The sequence below is a fragment of the Podarcis liolepis genome (assembly GCF_965112155.1).
Source record: "Podarcis liolepis genome assembly, chromosome: 15".
Lineage (NCBI taxonomy): Eukaryota > Metazoa > Chordata > Lepidosauria > Squamata > Lacertidae > Podarcis > Podarcis liolepis.
This window is the reverse complement of record NC_139566.1, coordinates 28,833,805-28,848,909: the sequence shown is the minus strand read 5'-3', so window position 1 is coordinate 28,848,909 and position 15,105 is coordinate 28,833,805. Positions and strand designations below refer to the sequence as shown.

At 45.9% G+C, this 15,105-nt stretch overlaps 1 protein-coding gene across 1 annotated transcript; it reads right to left on the bottom strand.

The window, feature by feature from the left end:
* Positions 1-978: 978 nt before the first annotated feature.
* On the bottom strand, positions 979-13,530 carry LOC310694898 (E3 ubiquitin-protein ligase TRIM58-like). Its single transcript, XM_083478716.1, has 6 exons — positions 13,449-13,530; positions 12,575-13,400; positions 10,295-10,696; positions 7,244-7,266; positions 5,291-5,391; positions 979-3,830 (listed from the first exon to the last, which is right to left on the bottom strand). The coding sequence occupies exons 2-6, from the start codon at positions 12,977-12,979 to the stop codon at positions 3,262-3,264; spliced, it is 1,500 nt and encodes a 499-aa protein (XP_083334842.1). The 5' UTR covers positions 12,980-13,400; positions 13,449-13,530; the 3' UTR covers positions 979-3,261.
* Between the last annotated feature and the right edge of the window lie 1,575 nt (positions 13,531-15,105).

Below are 15,105 nucleotides of genomic sequence, written 5' to 3'. Positions count from 1 at the left end.
CCAAAAGCCCTGTTAGAAGAGAAAGGTCTTCTGCAGGCACCAAAATGGCAACAGAGGTGGCACCTGTCTGATATTTAATGAGAGGGGATTCCAAAGGCAGGTGCCACCACACTAAAGGCCCTGTTCCCATGTTACATGGAGCAGACCTCCTGATAAGATGGTATCTGCAGAGGTCTACAGAGCACAGAAATCAATGGGATAAGTTCAACTTAAGTTCCACTGATTTCAATGGAAAGGTTTGGCTCCAGCCCAATATCTCCATCTGAGTAGCAAGGAGGGGATTGCAGAGATTGTCCCCTATCCAACCGCAGATCCAGTTTGCAGTCCTTGTCCGTGTGTAATTCTCCATGTGGCAAGGCAAGGTGTCTCTGCCAAGGCGTCTAGAACTGAATCTGTAGATTCCAGGAGATTGCCAGTACCTGCTAAGAAAAGACCCAGAAACCATAGAGCTGGTGGTGCTAGCAGAACCATGGTCTAGCAGCATTTACGGAGCAACCAGCCTTTTCAACCTTAGTACAGCTCCCGGCCCCACAGAAATCTTTAAGCACATTTAAGAGGTAGAATTTCAGAGGTGGAGCAGAGGCAAAGTCTGGATGCAAATGAGTCCCTCAGGCTGTGGGCATACAAATGTTTGTTTCCTAGCCAGAGACATAAGAAGCTGCCTTATTCTGAGTCAGACCACTGGTCCAACTAGCTCAGGGGGTCTATACTGAGTGGTAGTGGTTTTCAAGTTTTTCAGACAGGGAGTCCTTCCAGAGCCTACATGAAAATGCTAGGAAGTGAACCTGGGGCCTTCTACATGCAGAACAGATGCTGTACCAATGAACTACAACAATTATTTGACTGAAATAGGGACGTCCTGTTCCATAATAATAATAATAATAATAATAATAATTTTATTATTTGTATCTCGTTGATCTGACTGGGTTGTCCCAGCTACGCTGGGCAGCTTCCAACCTACTTTTCAGACAGATGAGGTGGAAAGTAGAAAAAGTTTATTGCAAACTGCAGTAAGACAGGCACAGAAGGTTCTTTCGTAAAACACTTTGGGCTGGTGTTTTTTTTCACAATCAAGCAGTGTACAAATTTTATGAAATGAAAAACATATGAGATGCATGGCGAGACTGGCATGGATAGCCATAAGAAGCTGCTTTCTAACCATTAGAGGGGTTTTTTTAAAAAAAAAATGTGTTTGGTAGAGAAACTGTGCTGTGATAGAGGTCAAAGAGGCAGACCGAAGGTAATCCATTTGATAGTCCCCTTTCCAATGGATTCCTCCAACATCCTGTATGGGAAATGCATCCGGAAGACAAAATGTATCGAGCAGTTAATGGTCTGACACAGAGCCCTTCCTGCCCGTTCCTTCCTGTTAAGTTGTGGGTGAACATATCAGACGACACAGCGATTCTCCAAACAGCTCTTGTTTATTCACAGGCCAGAACAGAACTGAACTGAAGGGTTCAGCCAGCCTGCTTATAGAGAGCTCCACTAGAACGCAACAGTAACAACTTTCTGTAACTATCCAATCACTGAATGTCACTTTCAATCCCTTATTTGCATATGTGGACCTGAACTATCTACAGTATCCCCCTGCTGGCCCAGGGTGAGAACTTTAGTACATAACACTTCCCCCTTCCTCTCCCTTGAATGTTTTGAGAACAGTCTTAAATGTTTTGGGAACGTTGGGAGGAGGTGCAGAGCCCCCGCCCATCTGCCTTATCAGTTGGGGAGGATAGTGCTTGGTACCTTCTTTCATGTTTGACATGTTCTGAGAAAGTGAGGCATTGGGAGGGGGTGGCTAATGGATGATCTGAACGCAGCCAGTCTTGAAAGCTGCATAAGTTTGTTTATAAACGAGGCGTTCTCAAAGTAAAGGAAGGATTGAACTCTGATTAATAAGAATACACACAGAGGCTTGAACCAGCAAGACTCTGGGAAGGGTGCATATAATAATCTCTGTGTCTCTCCCTCTGGCCCAGGTCATTTTACAGTGGTGCCTCGCATGACGAAATTAATTCGTTCCGCGAGTTTTGTCGCCTTGCGATTTTTTTCGTCTTGCGAAGCACGGTGTCGGAAAAGTTTTGGAAAAGCTTCAAAAATCACCAAAGTCTTCAAAAACCTCAAAAAAGGCTACCACACCGCGTGCTATGAGTTGCTCCTCGAAGTCAAGTCGCAACTGTATTAACGGTGTTAAGAAAAAGGAAACAAACTTGCAAGATGTTTCCGTCTTGCAAAGCAAGCTCATAGGGAAAATCGTCTTGCGAAGCAGCTCAAAAAACAAAAAACCCTTTCGTTTTGCGAGTTTTCCATCTTGCGAGGCATTCGTCTTGCGAGGTACTACTGTATTCACAAAAGAACTTTTTACAGAGCGTTCATAAGAACCAAGCAGATTTCTTCTGAGCATTTCAACAAACCCCACGTTAAACTACAAACCCTAGTTAAGCATGCATACTTTGGGGGTAAATGAATGAAAACTACAAAAGAGTGCATTCAGCAACCCCTGAGGTCATAAACAATCAATACACATGATAAGAAGGATGGCCAGGAGGACAGCGATCATTATCACCTTTATGTGAGACCTGTCTCCTGGCCCTAAGATTAACATCCAAAGATTAACATATCAGAAAAGCTACATCAAAAAAACTGCCCACTGTCTGTGATGACCCAGGATGCCTGTCTGCAGTACGTGACTTGTCAAGCAAGAGAAATGGACAGTAGAGGAAATGGCCAGAGATGCAGAGGGTTGTGGGAATAGATCAGAAATTATTGTCAATGTCTCAAACCTAGTCAACACAATGCATTCATCGTGGACACAATGGCTTGATGCATATTTTATAATTCCTCATAGTAATCCCACCTGACCCCACACTCTGGATATTTGCACTGCTACATCTAAAATCTGATGGTTTGGGCAGAGTTTCTCTGAAGCTCGTGCACGGACCGATTGTCCGCAGGGCTGTGTCAACTGAGGCTACGGGGGAGGCGGGTTGCTTCACTGCTTCTTGAGGGCTTCCAATTGGCAGGTTGAAGTGCTTGCTTGGTATGTATACATCGCTTGCTGTTTTGGAATAAAACCTTTAATCTTCTCACTCACTTGTGTATTTTGTATTGCTTCTGAACTTTAAAAGAACCACCTTGCCTTTGGCAAGACACATCCCAGCTCTTGGCCCACAGATAAAAGATTCAGTGATGCATGTTCAGGAACCAGTAGTCATTCGTGAGAACCATTTGCCCCATTGCCACAGAGATGTGGCTTTCTTCTCAAGAGCATTTCAGAGTGACACCACGTTCTACCCGCAAATAGGGAATGACCATCTCCCTATTAAACAAGGCTGAACAGAATTTGAAGATCGGTTTGCCCAAATCAGCATCGAAAAACTCCACAACTCCCTTTTCATAATCCAGGGACACCTTGATCTTCCTGGGAAGACGTTCCAGTCTCAACATGGTCCACTTGGGAGAAGTAAAAGCCCAGAGGCAACAGGAGGGAAGAGAGTCACTCAATGAGCCATGGCCAGAATTCCTCTCCTTTCCCACAGCCCAGATCCCACAATAAGGACTAAGGCTGCTCTTCGCATTCCTCTGGAAAGATTCTCGTACAACCCCCACAGCCCACTCAGCCTCTTCCTCCTTAACCTCCATCCCCACTGCCACCTCCCACCGATGTCTTCCTGAAACAAATCTCTCGCAGCCCAGGACACAGGGATCAAAGTGGAACCTCTCAAGGCTCGTAGGCACGTCCTGCTTTCCATCTCCCCATCTCACGCTTTTCAGGTCATCAGACACAATGAGGTATGGATATGCTGTGCTTGGATCCAGAATTATACTTCCTGCAGGACAGAGGGAAAGTGGAGATTTGAGGAACGTAAAAACAAGCCCAGCTCGATCTAATCAGAGACCTATCTTACAGGTGCAGAACTGAGACCCAAGGTCCTCTTGAACTGGTTCTCAAGGTTCTCTCTAGGCCATGCCTCCTCCCCAGGCCACACCCCCGGAAGGCGCTCCTGGAAGGAGATGTGCATGGATGGAAACAGAGGAAGGTGCCTTATACCTTGGTCCATACAGCACAGTCTTGTCTATTCAGCAGTTCTCTGGAGTTCCAAACAGGGTTGTCTCTTCCCCGGCTCTACCTAGAGATGCTGAGAATTGAACCTGGAACCTTCTGCATTCAAGGCAGATGCTCTAGCTCTGAGCTATGGTTCTTCCCCTAACTAGGCTTCTAATGAACTACTGTGAGAACAGGACTAGATGGATTGGGTATTAGGGATCAGTTTGGGCATCATTTGCTAGAAGCTGGATGTCAAATGGAGCAGCTGAATGGAGCCCCTTTGCAGTAATTGATTGATACATTGGCCAGCCTTAATAACAGAAGGGAGTCTAGAGTGCCTATTGTAATGAATCACAGTTCAGTGCATGATGGCATTCTGATGCAGGTCAGAGGTCTTGGCCACCTCCACCTGATATTATTATTATCATCATCATCATCATCATCATTTATTGAATTTATATATCGCCCTATACCCAGAGGTCTCAGGGTGGTTCACAGAAAAGATAACAACATATAAAATCAGAATAAAAACAATAACCCAATAACACCCCCCAGAAAAGAGCCACATTTTAAAAGGGTATAGGATCGTCAAACCAAAGGCCTGGTTCAAAAGGAATGTTTTTGCCTGGCGCCTAAAGGTGTATATGTTCGGTTTTCTTTATCTTAGAGTGGTCAATAATGCTACGCAGGAAGAAGGTTGGTTCTGAGAGGTGTGTGTTTGCAGTTTGACCTACTTAGCTGCACACCTGTGGTCTCTCGGCTTGATGCCTAATTAAAAGGGGAGTTACTTTCTGCGCCGGGTGCAGAAATGGATGTGATAGGATAATTGGTTAATTGAGACTGCAGTAGATTGTGTTCAAATGTCTTGTAAGCTGCTGGTGAGGAGGAGTGATGGCTTGCAGAGTTTGGTTGCTATCTTTTCGAAAAGAAAACTAAGAAAATATATCGTGGACAGCTTTTTATTTCTAAGTCAGGCTGATCGGTGCCAGGCTGATCGCCGGGCGTATTTGCATGATCAGCGGGTGCATTTTCACAACAACAATCACGCCAATCACGAAAATCCACCCACCGGGGGTGCGAGCGCCACCACACCGATCCACCTGGGGGGCAAGTTTTGTCACACACACCCTAGGCATGACACCCAGGGTGGACCACACCCCCACACCCCTTGCCCATGCCCCTGAGCACTAGAAAGTCTCTGAGTTCAACGTATTTTCCTGCCCCCTTGTTTGCCCCCAATACCTTCCCATTTTTCTGTAATCTTGATCAGAGCAAAGTTTTTCGGTGAGCAACTGTTGGGGTGATTAACCAACTCATGCCCCACTTCCTCCTCATCTTTGGACCTGGAAGGGAAGATGGACAGCTTTCAGTACTGAACAATCCCCTTGCCCTCCCATACAAATGTGTAGTAAGAACATAAGAAGAGAAGATGCTGTGGGGGAATTAATATATGAATCCCTGTCGACTCACATGTGTGGGTGAACAACAAAAGAACTGACTAGGTGCCTAGATTCAAGACACAGGGCTAGCACACAGAAAGCTCCAGCAGAATTTAAAATCAAGTCACAACTTGTGCAGCAGTACAGCATAGGAACAGACTGTGAATCCTGTTTAAAAGTTCTGTTTAGTCCGCTGAAGCAACAGACCTCATTGAACACACCACACACTGCTAAGTTTAAAATTATTTACTTACCTATTCAAAAGTCTGATACATGTGTTGTTCTGTGTAGAAAATACAGCAAGATACCGTATTTTTCGCTCTATAAGATGCACTTTTTCCCTCCTAAAAAGTAAGGGGAAATGTGTGTGCGTCTTATGGAGCGAGTGCAGGCTGCGCGGCTATCGCTGAAGCCAGAACAGCAAGAGGGATTGCTGCGCAGCGATCCCTCTTGCTGTTCTGGCTTCTGGGATAGCCATGCAAAGCCTCTTCAGGGCAGCAGGAGCGTTCCTCCCATTGCGCTGAAGAGGCTTTGCGTTGCTTACGCTGAAGCTTTGCATTGCTCTCTTCAACAACATTTGATTCAGAATATTTTTTTTCTTGTTTTCCTCCTCTAAAAACTAGGTGCGTCTTATAGAGCGAAAGATACGGTAGCTGCAAGCATGTGTTCTAAGCTTGGAGAACAAGCTTTGGCACATCCTCCTTGGTCAGTTACATTGCATGGAGAGCTAGGGAGGGAGGGAGGGAAGGCCTCACTTCCTTCCTCGCCTGAGGAAAGGGAGCATGACCTAGCTGAGTGTAGGAATCTAACTCTGTGGTTTTAACCCCTTCATGCACTAACTAGCCCAATGCTTGCTAGTTATGCTTGACTGAAATTTCCCGCAGATAACATTCACAGATAAGAGTCCCAGTCTGACATTTTGAGCCTGGAGGTCTCTCTCCCAAGAACATTTCAATCTAGTGAACCCTCTAGACCAGGAATGAGCAACCTGTCACTCTGTCCAACTCTTATTAGCCCCAGTTGCCCTGCCAGGGGTCAGAGATGATGACAGCTGTAGTCTAAGAACATCTGGAAATCCAAAGGTTCCCCAACTCAATATCATTCCCCATGCCTCACACTTCAGAGTGAAATTGACCAGAGGAGAAAGCAGAGGTTGCATTTGAGGGAGATTTCCTGGTACTGATCAGGAATTCTAAGAAGTCGCAAAATCAGTGCAGTGTTGAAAGATTCAGTCCAACATCGTGATTAAAAATGGACTCCAGTTCTATCCAGATATAGACAATAACCTGTTCTTGATCTTCAGACCATGCGCAATTGACTACAAGATCTTAAGAGGTGTCCAAATGCACAGAGAGCAGGCAGAAAAATCACTTTCCAAAATTTATAGCACATCAGGGTGCCCTTTCTACTAATGAATATAGTAAGAGTCCTGCAACAATTCCTTTGGCCCAATTTGTGGGATAAGTGATGGGGAAAGCAGAAAAGTGAGGAGGAGGGCTGCTGCCGTCAGAAGGCACAGACCTATTACTCAATTTCCAAATTTATGTTTTATAATATATGTAAAAGGTTGTAAGGGTAAATCAATGTCATCAAGGTTAAAAGGGTATTAGAGAAAGATTCCCCACCCTTGCTTTAAATGTTGATCGTACATAGCAGAATTTGTTGTCATACTTGTAAGAACATGTTGTTTTCAGTGAAACAGAATCTGTTCTGTAGGTGTGTGTGTGTTTGTATGTGACAAGAAATAGTTACATACCTGTTCAAGTTCCTTCTGATCCCCTGAAAAAGACAAGAAGATAAATGAGGTCTCAGCTACAGGGACAGAACATAGAATGAGTTTGAATAGAACGTAAGACGCGACAGCGCATCTGTGGGTCGCGTTTTGCCACTTCCATGCATGCGCGTGACATCATTTTGAGTGTCTGCACATGCACAAGCAGCAAAACCCAGAAGTAACGTGCTCCATTACTTTCGGGTTGCCACGGAGCGCAACCCGAAAGCGCTCAACCTGAAGCACATTCAACCCGAGGTATGACTGTACCAGTGAATTTCTTCTCAGGCTCAGGAAAGAAAACGTAGAACCACAAAATTATTCTCTGGCTCAGATGAAAATCCTGGATGTGTGACGCTTCTGCTAGCCAGCGAACATGGGAATTCTCCTAAACTCCACATTATGAGCTAAGCAGTGAATGATTCACCAGTCTTGAGGGATCTTCTCTTCTTTATTCCCGAGGTCCTGGGGCAAGTGTGGGGACATGCAGGCCCAGGGGCCAAATGCAGCCCTCTGGGAAGCTGTATTTGGCCCCAGGACATATCCTCCCCCACCCTTCTCCTGTCCTAGGATGTGTCCCTTTTTGGGGAATATTTTATTGGTTTTATAATAAAATGACATTGATCACCTGTGCAGTGTTATGTGAACACTTGAGTCACATATTATAAGGGAAATTGAGCAGGGACACTGCCTAATAACTGAATCATTGAATGTATCTTCAAAGGATCACCAATCTGTGACAGATTCTCTGTAAGTAAACATGAGCAGTTGGAGGTCTGTCATTAACATCACTTTTATTTACATGGCTGATATATAGGAATCGTACTTTGTCCATCCTGTTTAGTTTGGCCTCTAACAACCCTTCTGTGTTGAATTAAATGCTTGAGTCTCCCTTGCCAGCCTGTGAGAGCTTTCTAGTGGGAGGGTATCTCTAAACAGGCAGTGGTAAACTGTAGGTTTAAAGGTAAAGGTAACGGACCCCTGGACAGTTAAGTCCATTCAAAGGTGACTATGGGGTTGCGGCGCTCATCTCACTTTCAGGCCGAGGGAGCCGGCGTTTGTCCACAGACAGCTTTCCGGGTCATGTGGCCAGCAGGACTAAACCGTTTCTGGCACAACGGGACCAGAGCACACAGAAACGCCATTTACCTTCCCGCCACAGTGGTACCTATTTATCTACTTGCACTGGCATGCTTCCGAACTGCTAGGTTGGCAGGAGCTGGGACAGAGCAACAGGAGCTCACTCCGTCATGCGGATTCGAACTGCCAACCTTCTGATCAGCAAGCCCAAGAGGCTCAGTGGTTTAGACCACAACGCCACCCGCATCCCTATTGGTAAACCTCAGGGCAGTTAGGTCTTTATGTATAAGAGGAGTCCACATCAGTATCTGGTGACAGAAGGGCCACAGCAGGTTCCTCATCGCTTTTGTGGTATATGTCTTCATCTTGAATCTCACCTTGTCAGGTAAAACAGGGAATATGCAGGAGAGATGATTTTGAGGAGCTAAGGAAGGTATTTGTAGAATATTTACTGTTAAAACGGAAAAGGGTCAAACCATCACAAGAGGTGTTCAAATTTTGGGAGGTTGGATAGTTACAATGGAATGGTCTCGGGAGTGGGGTGTACATTTTTATTTTATTTCTTATTTCTTATTTTTTTAAAAAATAAAAAACCTGGTTTGTACAGTCAAACCTTGGTTCCCGAACACCTCCATTATCATATGTTTTGGCTGCTGAATGCCGAAAACCCAGATGTAACTGCTCTGGTTTTTTAACGATTTTCAGAAGCTGAACGGCTTCCGGAGAGTTTTTATATTTTTTTCTCCACTGACTTTGCCTACAGCCATTTGAACCTCGGTTGTTGAACATTTTGGGAGTCAGAACGGTCTTCTGGAATGGATTACGTTCGACAACCGAGGTTTGAGTGTACCACTTCAGACTAAAAGCGGGGGGGGGGGGCGTGAATCTCACCTTGTCATGTCCCAGCTGGGGGAGCCCTACACCAAGTTCTGAATCAGGCTCCATCTGGGGGCAGGGAGTTGGGGTCCTCAGACAAGACTAAGTAGGGGCCGTTCACAACCAAGGTTAGTCCTCTGACACTGAAGCCAAATGAGTCCTGAGCCCTAGAGAAAGGCAGTGCCCAATACAAGCCCAGCCCATTCCCATCAGTGGTCAGTTACTGGTAAGGACTCCTCAGGAGTAAAATCCTCCTCTCAAGGAGACGTCCGGAGAGAAGAGACTTGATAATAGTCAGCTGAGGTTCAGGTATGGGTCTAAGTAAAGGTAAAGGGACCCCTGACCATTAGGTCCAGTTGTGACCAACTCTGGGGTTGCGGCGCTCATCTCATTTTATTGGCCGAGGGAGCCGGCGTACAGCTTCTGGGTCATGTGGCCAGCATGACTAAGCCACTTCTGGCGAACCAGAGCAGCGCACGGAAACGCCATTTACCTTCCCGCCGGAGCGGTACCTATTTATCTACTTGCACTTTGACGTGCTTTCGAACTGCTAGGTTGGCAGGAGCAGGGACCGAGCAACGGGAGCTCACCCTGTCACGGGGATTCGAACCACCAACCTTCTGATCGGCAAGTCCTAGGCTCTGTGGTTTAACCCACAGCGCCACCTGCGTCCCTTTTGGTATGGGTCTAGCAGCTCCTAATTATGTCAGGTGATCCTACCCACTTGTCAAATTTGAGTCATGGGGGTTGGGCAGGGGATAACGGCTACAACACAGGATTCAACCCCCTTCCTATCACCATTAGAGTGGCAAAGATTTCCATGGAACCTGGAGTGCAAAAAAATTTAAAGGGCAAATATCTAAACTGGTGGGTGGAATGGACAGAACTGCTCTCCATACAGGAAATTTTTTGGAACTCATTTCCCCCTAATACAACATAATTTTGCATTTTATTTTCACCAATAAATGCACTGCATTTCCCCCTCATTCTGTAACCTATTTTGTTTTTGGTCGGAGATCTGAATTGCATAACATCTGGAGGACACAGTGTTGGTTGGGGCTTATCTAGACAAGTTCCTACCTGTTCAATATGCTCCAGGAGAACCACTGAGTGCTGGCTGTGCTGTGGCGAAAGTTCACACTTGGAACATAGCAATTCTCTGTCTTCTTTGCAGAACAGTAGAAGTTTTTCCTTGTGTCTGTCACACAGTGCTCCTTTGCAGCATTTGCAGTTTTCTACAATGCTGTTCAGCAGCCAGTTTGGCCGGTAATTCCCTTTCTGGATCTTGGTTCGGCAGGTAGGACATTCCGGTGGACCTATTTCCTTCCATATCTCACAGTAATGGTTGATGCAGGCCTTACAAAAGTTATGGCCACAATCCAGAGTCACAAGGTCTGTTAAATAGTCTATGCAAATAGGGCACTTAATGTCTTCTTCCATAACTACAAGCAGTGTGGACGTCCCTTTCGGTATCATGGTTCCCTTAAAAATATTTTAAAAATCAGATGTTTCTTAGTAAAGTTCTTGATTTAGAAGTACAACTCCATCCACTCCTTCGTTTTCCTCCCCCCCCCCCCAACATGGAAATGTAACAGCTGAGTTCCTCTACACAACCAGAGTAATTAACCAGAAAGATACAATACCACCTGTTAAGTTGTGGGTGAACATATCAAACGACACAGTAATTCTTCAAACAGCTCTTGTTTATTCACAGGCCAGAACAGAACTGAACTGAAGGGTTCAGCCAGCCTGCTTATACAGTGGTGCCTCGCAAGACGAAATTAATTCGTTCTGTGAGTTTTTTCGTCTAGCGAATTTTTCGTCTTGCGAAGCACGGTGTCAGAAAAGTTTTGGAAAAGCTTCAAAAATCACCAAAAACCTCAAAAAAAGGCTACCACACCGCGTTCTATGAGTTGCTCCTCGAAGTCAAGTCGCAACTGTACAGTGGTGCCTCGCAAGACAAAAAGAATTCGTTCCGCGAGTCTTTTTGTCTTGCGATGTTTTTTGTCCTGCGAAGCAAGGTCCATCGCAACTGCGCCTCTTCAAGCGGCTTTTAAAAAAAAGCGCAAGACGTTTTCGTCTTGTGAAGCAAGCCCATAGGGAAATTCATCTAGCGAAGCAACACAGGAATGGAAAACCCTTTCGTCTAGCGAGTTTTTCGTCTTGCAAGGCATTCGTCTTGTGGGGCACCACTGTATTAACGGTGTTAAGAAAAAGGAAACAAACTTGCAAGACGTTTTCGTCTTGCGAAGCAAGCCCATAGGGAAATTCGTCTTGCGAAGCAGCTCAAAAACCGCAAAACCCTTTCGTCTAGCGAGTTTTTCGTCTTGTGAGGCATTCGTCTTGCGGGGCACCACTGTATAGAGATCCACTACAACGCAACAGTAACCATTTTCTGTAACTATCCAATCAATGAACGTCACTTTCAACCCCTTATTTGCATATGTGGACCTGAGTGAAAACTATCTACAGTATCCCTCTGCTGGCCCAGGGTGAGAACTTCAGTACATAACACCACCGATGAGGCTTTGTAAGCCAAGGTGTCACTTGTGTGATCTAGAAGTAGGGATGAATGAATCTGTGCATTCTGGTGTTTTTCATCCCCCCCCCATCAATTTGTCACATTTCTGCACCACTTTGCCAGTTTATTAAATAAATAAAAAGGAGCAGCTCGTGAAAATTCACCAGCATTTTACAGCACATTTCCCCCAATATACATACTTGTTTATGCAATTTCCTCTACTATGCATTATTAATAGTAATTAAGAATTTTGTGCATCTAGCTTGCAAGCCTCAACCCAGTAGGAGCCAGTTGCAAATCATAGCACAGACACTCAGTGACGAGGCTGCCCTCCTCCAATCCCTTCTCCCAATTAACCTCCGTCTCCAGGGCCTGTCCCCATGACATCAACAGGGGGCTCCCTTAGGTCTCAGGTCTGGGCCTTGAAATTTCAGGGTCTGAAATGCTCCTGACCTAGCAACCCTAGTTGATTTGGTGACAACAATTTCCCAAGTCCATCGGTAGGGGAAAGTCTCATTTATAACATTGTACAGTGTCAGTCTGTGTTCCTAAAAGACCAAGGTAAAGTGTGGGCCCATGGCGGGTAAATTATGAGCAAGCAGGGGGTGGCATATGCTTTATTCTGTTTTCAGCTTATTGCAGATTTTAATTACTTTCTGGATGTTTTAAATGCTGTTTAACTGCTTTTATCGATAACTTTATTGTTTTATTATTTTTGTAAACTGCTTTCTGGTTTGTATGCATACATTTTGTGGAAGAGATACATGTGAATCAATTGAACTTTTTTTAAAGTAAGCAAACCAAATTCATTTCCTTCCCTCCCCTCCCTAGTTTCCTACCTTTTTCTTTCGAACCATTTGATCATCACCCTCACAGGATTCCAGGAGTTCCTCTGGCTTATCACACCTTCCTGTCTTAATTTTCGCATCTTCCCCTTCTTTAGATTTTGTGGATTCCCCTGCATGCCTTGCTAGCTCATGGTTCCGCGTGTAGCTGCCTTCTTTAAAAGGTTTTCCGCACTGAGGGCAAGAACCTGCTCCATCAGAGTCGCTCCAATACTGGATGAGGCAAGCGTGGCAGAAACTGTGCCCACAGTCAGTAATCACTGGGTCCAAGAAAGGTTGGTGGCAAACGGGGCAAGTCATTTCTTCCTGGCCAAGAGTGCCTCCAGCAGCCATGTTTCCTTCAAAAACAGCCTGCAGCCTGAAGTAAGCACTGGAATGCAATTTCCGGCAGGATGCCATGGTGGGAGTGCCTCTCCAAGTTGTAATTTATAGTATGTCAACAACTGCAAACATACACTGTGATAAAGAGGGTGAGTGGGATCTGGTTGAAGAAAAGAGAACAGCCAGATGCAGACAAATTTTACTCATCTGTTCCAGATTCAGAGGCCCTGGGATGCATTTAATGACACCTTTTTAATTTTGAATAATGTATGCTTTTTATAACTGTACAGTGGTACCTTGGGTTAAGTACTTAATTCGTTCCGGAGGTCCGTTCTTAACCTGAAACTGTTCTTAACCTGAAGCACCATTTTAGCTAATGGGGCCTCCTGTTGCTGCCACGCTGCCGGAGCACGATTTCTGTTCTCATCCTGAAGCAAAGTTCTTAACCTGAAGCACTATTTCTGGGTTAGTGGAGTCTGTAACCTGAAGCGTATGTAACCTGAAGCGTATGTAACCTGAAGCGTATGTAACCTGAAGCGTATGTAACCTGAGGTACCACTGTATATGTTGTTTTGAGAAAAAAATATTGTACAGTGGTATCTCAGGTTACATACGCTTCAGATTACAGACTCCGCTAACCCAGAAATAGTGCTTCAGGTTAAGAACTTTGCTTCAGGATGAGAACAGAAATCGTGCTCTGGTGGCGCGGCAGCAGCAGGAGGCCCCATTAGCTAAAGTGATGCTTCAGGTTAAGAACAGTTTCAGGTTAAGAACGGACCTCCGGAACGAATTAAGTACTTAGCCTGAGGTACCACTGTAGTGAGCAATGACTGGTTGGCATCCCTCTGTCCAGGGAAACAATGGAGGGGTGCACCTTTGGGAGTGAAGTCAAACTGTTGCAAGGTTGCAATGTCTGCTGTGGCTACAGGATACAGGAGAGACATGTTTTGCTACAGCTGAGGCAGAAGAAGGTGGCTGGTTGTCGTGCAATGAATGAATGCAAATACAGTGGTACCTCGGTTTTCGAATGTACAGTTTCATCTTCTTGCAAGGCCCCAGTGATGGCCAAAGACATTGTATCCCCTGATCTAGACCCAGAGAAACGGGCTGGGACACCGGATGCTCTTTTGCTAGTGTGGTAAAACAACAGCCACGGCGCTTTACCCAATTTGGATCCAGAGAGGATAGTTGTTATCAGTGATGCTTCCGCTATCAAATGTGCAAGACATGCTGATGGTCCCACCTAGAGGAACAGCCTCTGAGGGTTTCGGGGACTGTAGTTGCTGGGTGCCGAGCAGTGGCGTAGCGTGGGTTGTCAGCACCCGGGGCAAGGCAAGTAATTTGCGCCCCCTAACCCGTGGATTTACGCACCCTAACCCTAACCCCCAGGTGTTGTGCCCGGTGCAGCCGGCCCCCCCTGCACCCCCACGCTACGCCACTGGTGCCGAGACCTGAGAAGGAACGAGGCAAGGACAAGCTTATCGAACTATATCCCAGTGTAGCAAAGTCTGCACATCTGGGAGAGGATGAGAAAGACCTGGGTCTGTCTCAAACTAGTTTCCCTTACCAATGGAGGCCAGGACTGTGGCAAGAAACAGGCACCACTCCATCATGGGGAGATGCAGAGGATCTTCCCAAAAGAGACCTCTCTTTGGCATCCTCCCAGAACCTCTTAAGCCCTCAGAAGTGAGGAGAACAGCCATTGTATGCAAATATAAAAAGGTAAAGGGACCCCTGACCATTAGGTCCAGTAGTGACTGACTCTGGGGTTTCGGCGCTCATCTCGCTTTATTTGCCGAGGGAGCCGGCATACAGCTTCCGGGTCATGTGGCCAGCATGACTAAGCTGCTTTTGGCGAACCAGAGCAGCGCACGGAAACACCGTTTACCTTCCCGCCGGAGCGGTACCTATTTATCTACTTGCACTTTTGACATGCTTTTGAACTGCTAGGTTGGGAGGAGCAGGGACCAAGCAATGGGAGCTCACCCTGTCATGGGGATTCGAACCACCGGCCTTCTGATCGGCAAGTCCTGGCTCTGTGGTTTAACCCACAGCGCCACCCGTGTCCCTATGCAAATATTTCAGCCTCTTAATAACTGTCTCAGGGTGCAGGAGGAGGGCAGCAGCTTTGCTAAAAAGAAAGCAGCTACACCCTCAAAGTGACTCAAAACACGAACTCTTTCCTAGATCCTCACTGCATTCCC

Bases quoted from the DNA above. Each gene is read 5' to 3' on its own strand.
- LOC310694898 (XM_083478716.1), bottom strand. From the start codon at position 12,979: ATGGCATCCTGCCGGAAATTGCATTCCAGTGCTTACTTCAGGCTGCAG. The intron at 10,697-12,574 runs GTAGGAAACTAG...AATATTTTTAAG, and splicing joins AAATGGTTCGAAAGAAAAAG to GGAACCATGATACCGAAAGG. The intron at 7,267-10,294 runs GTAGGAACTTGT...TGTCTTTTTCAG, and splicing joins TCCTGGAGCATATTGAACAG to GGGATCAGAAGGAACTTGAA.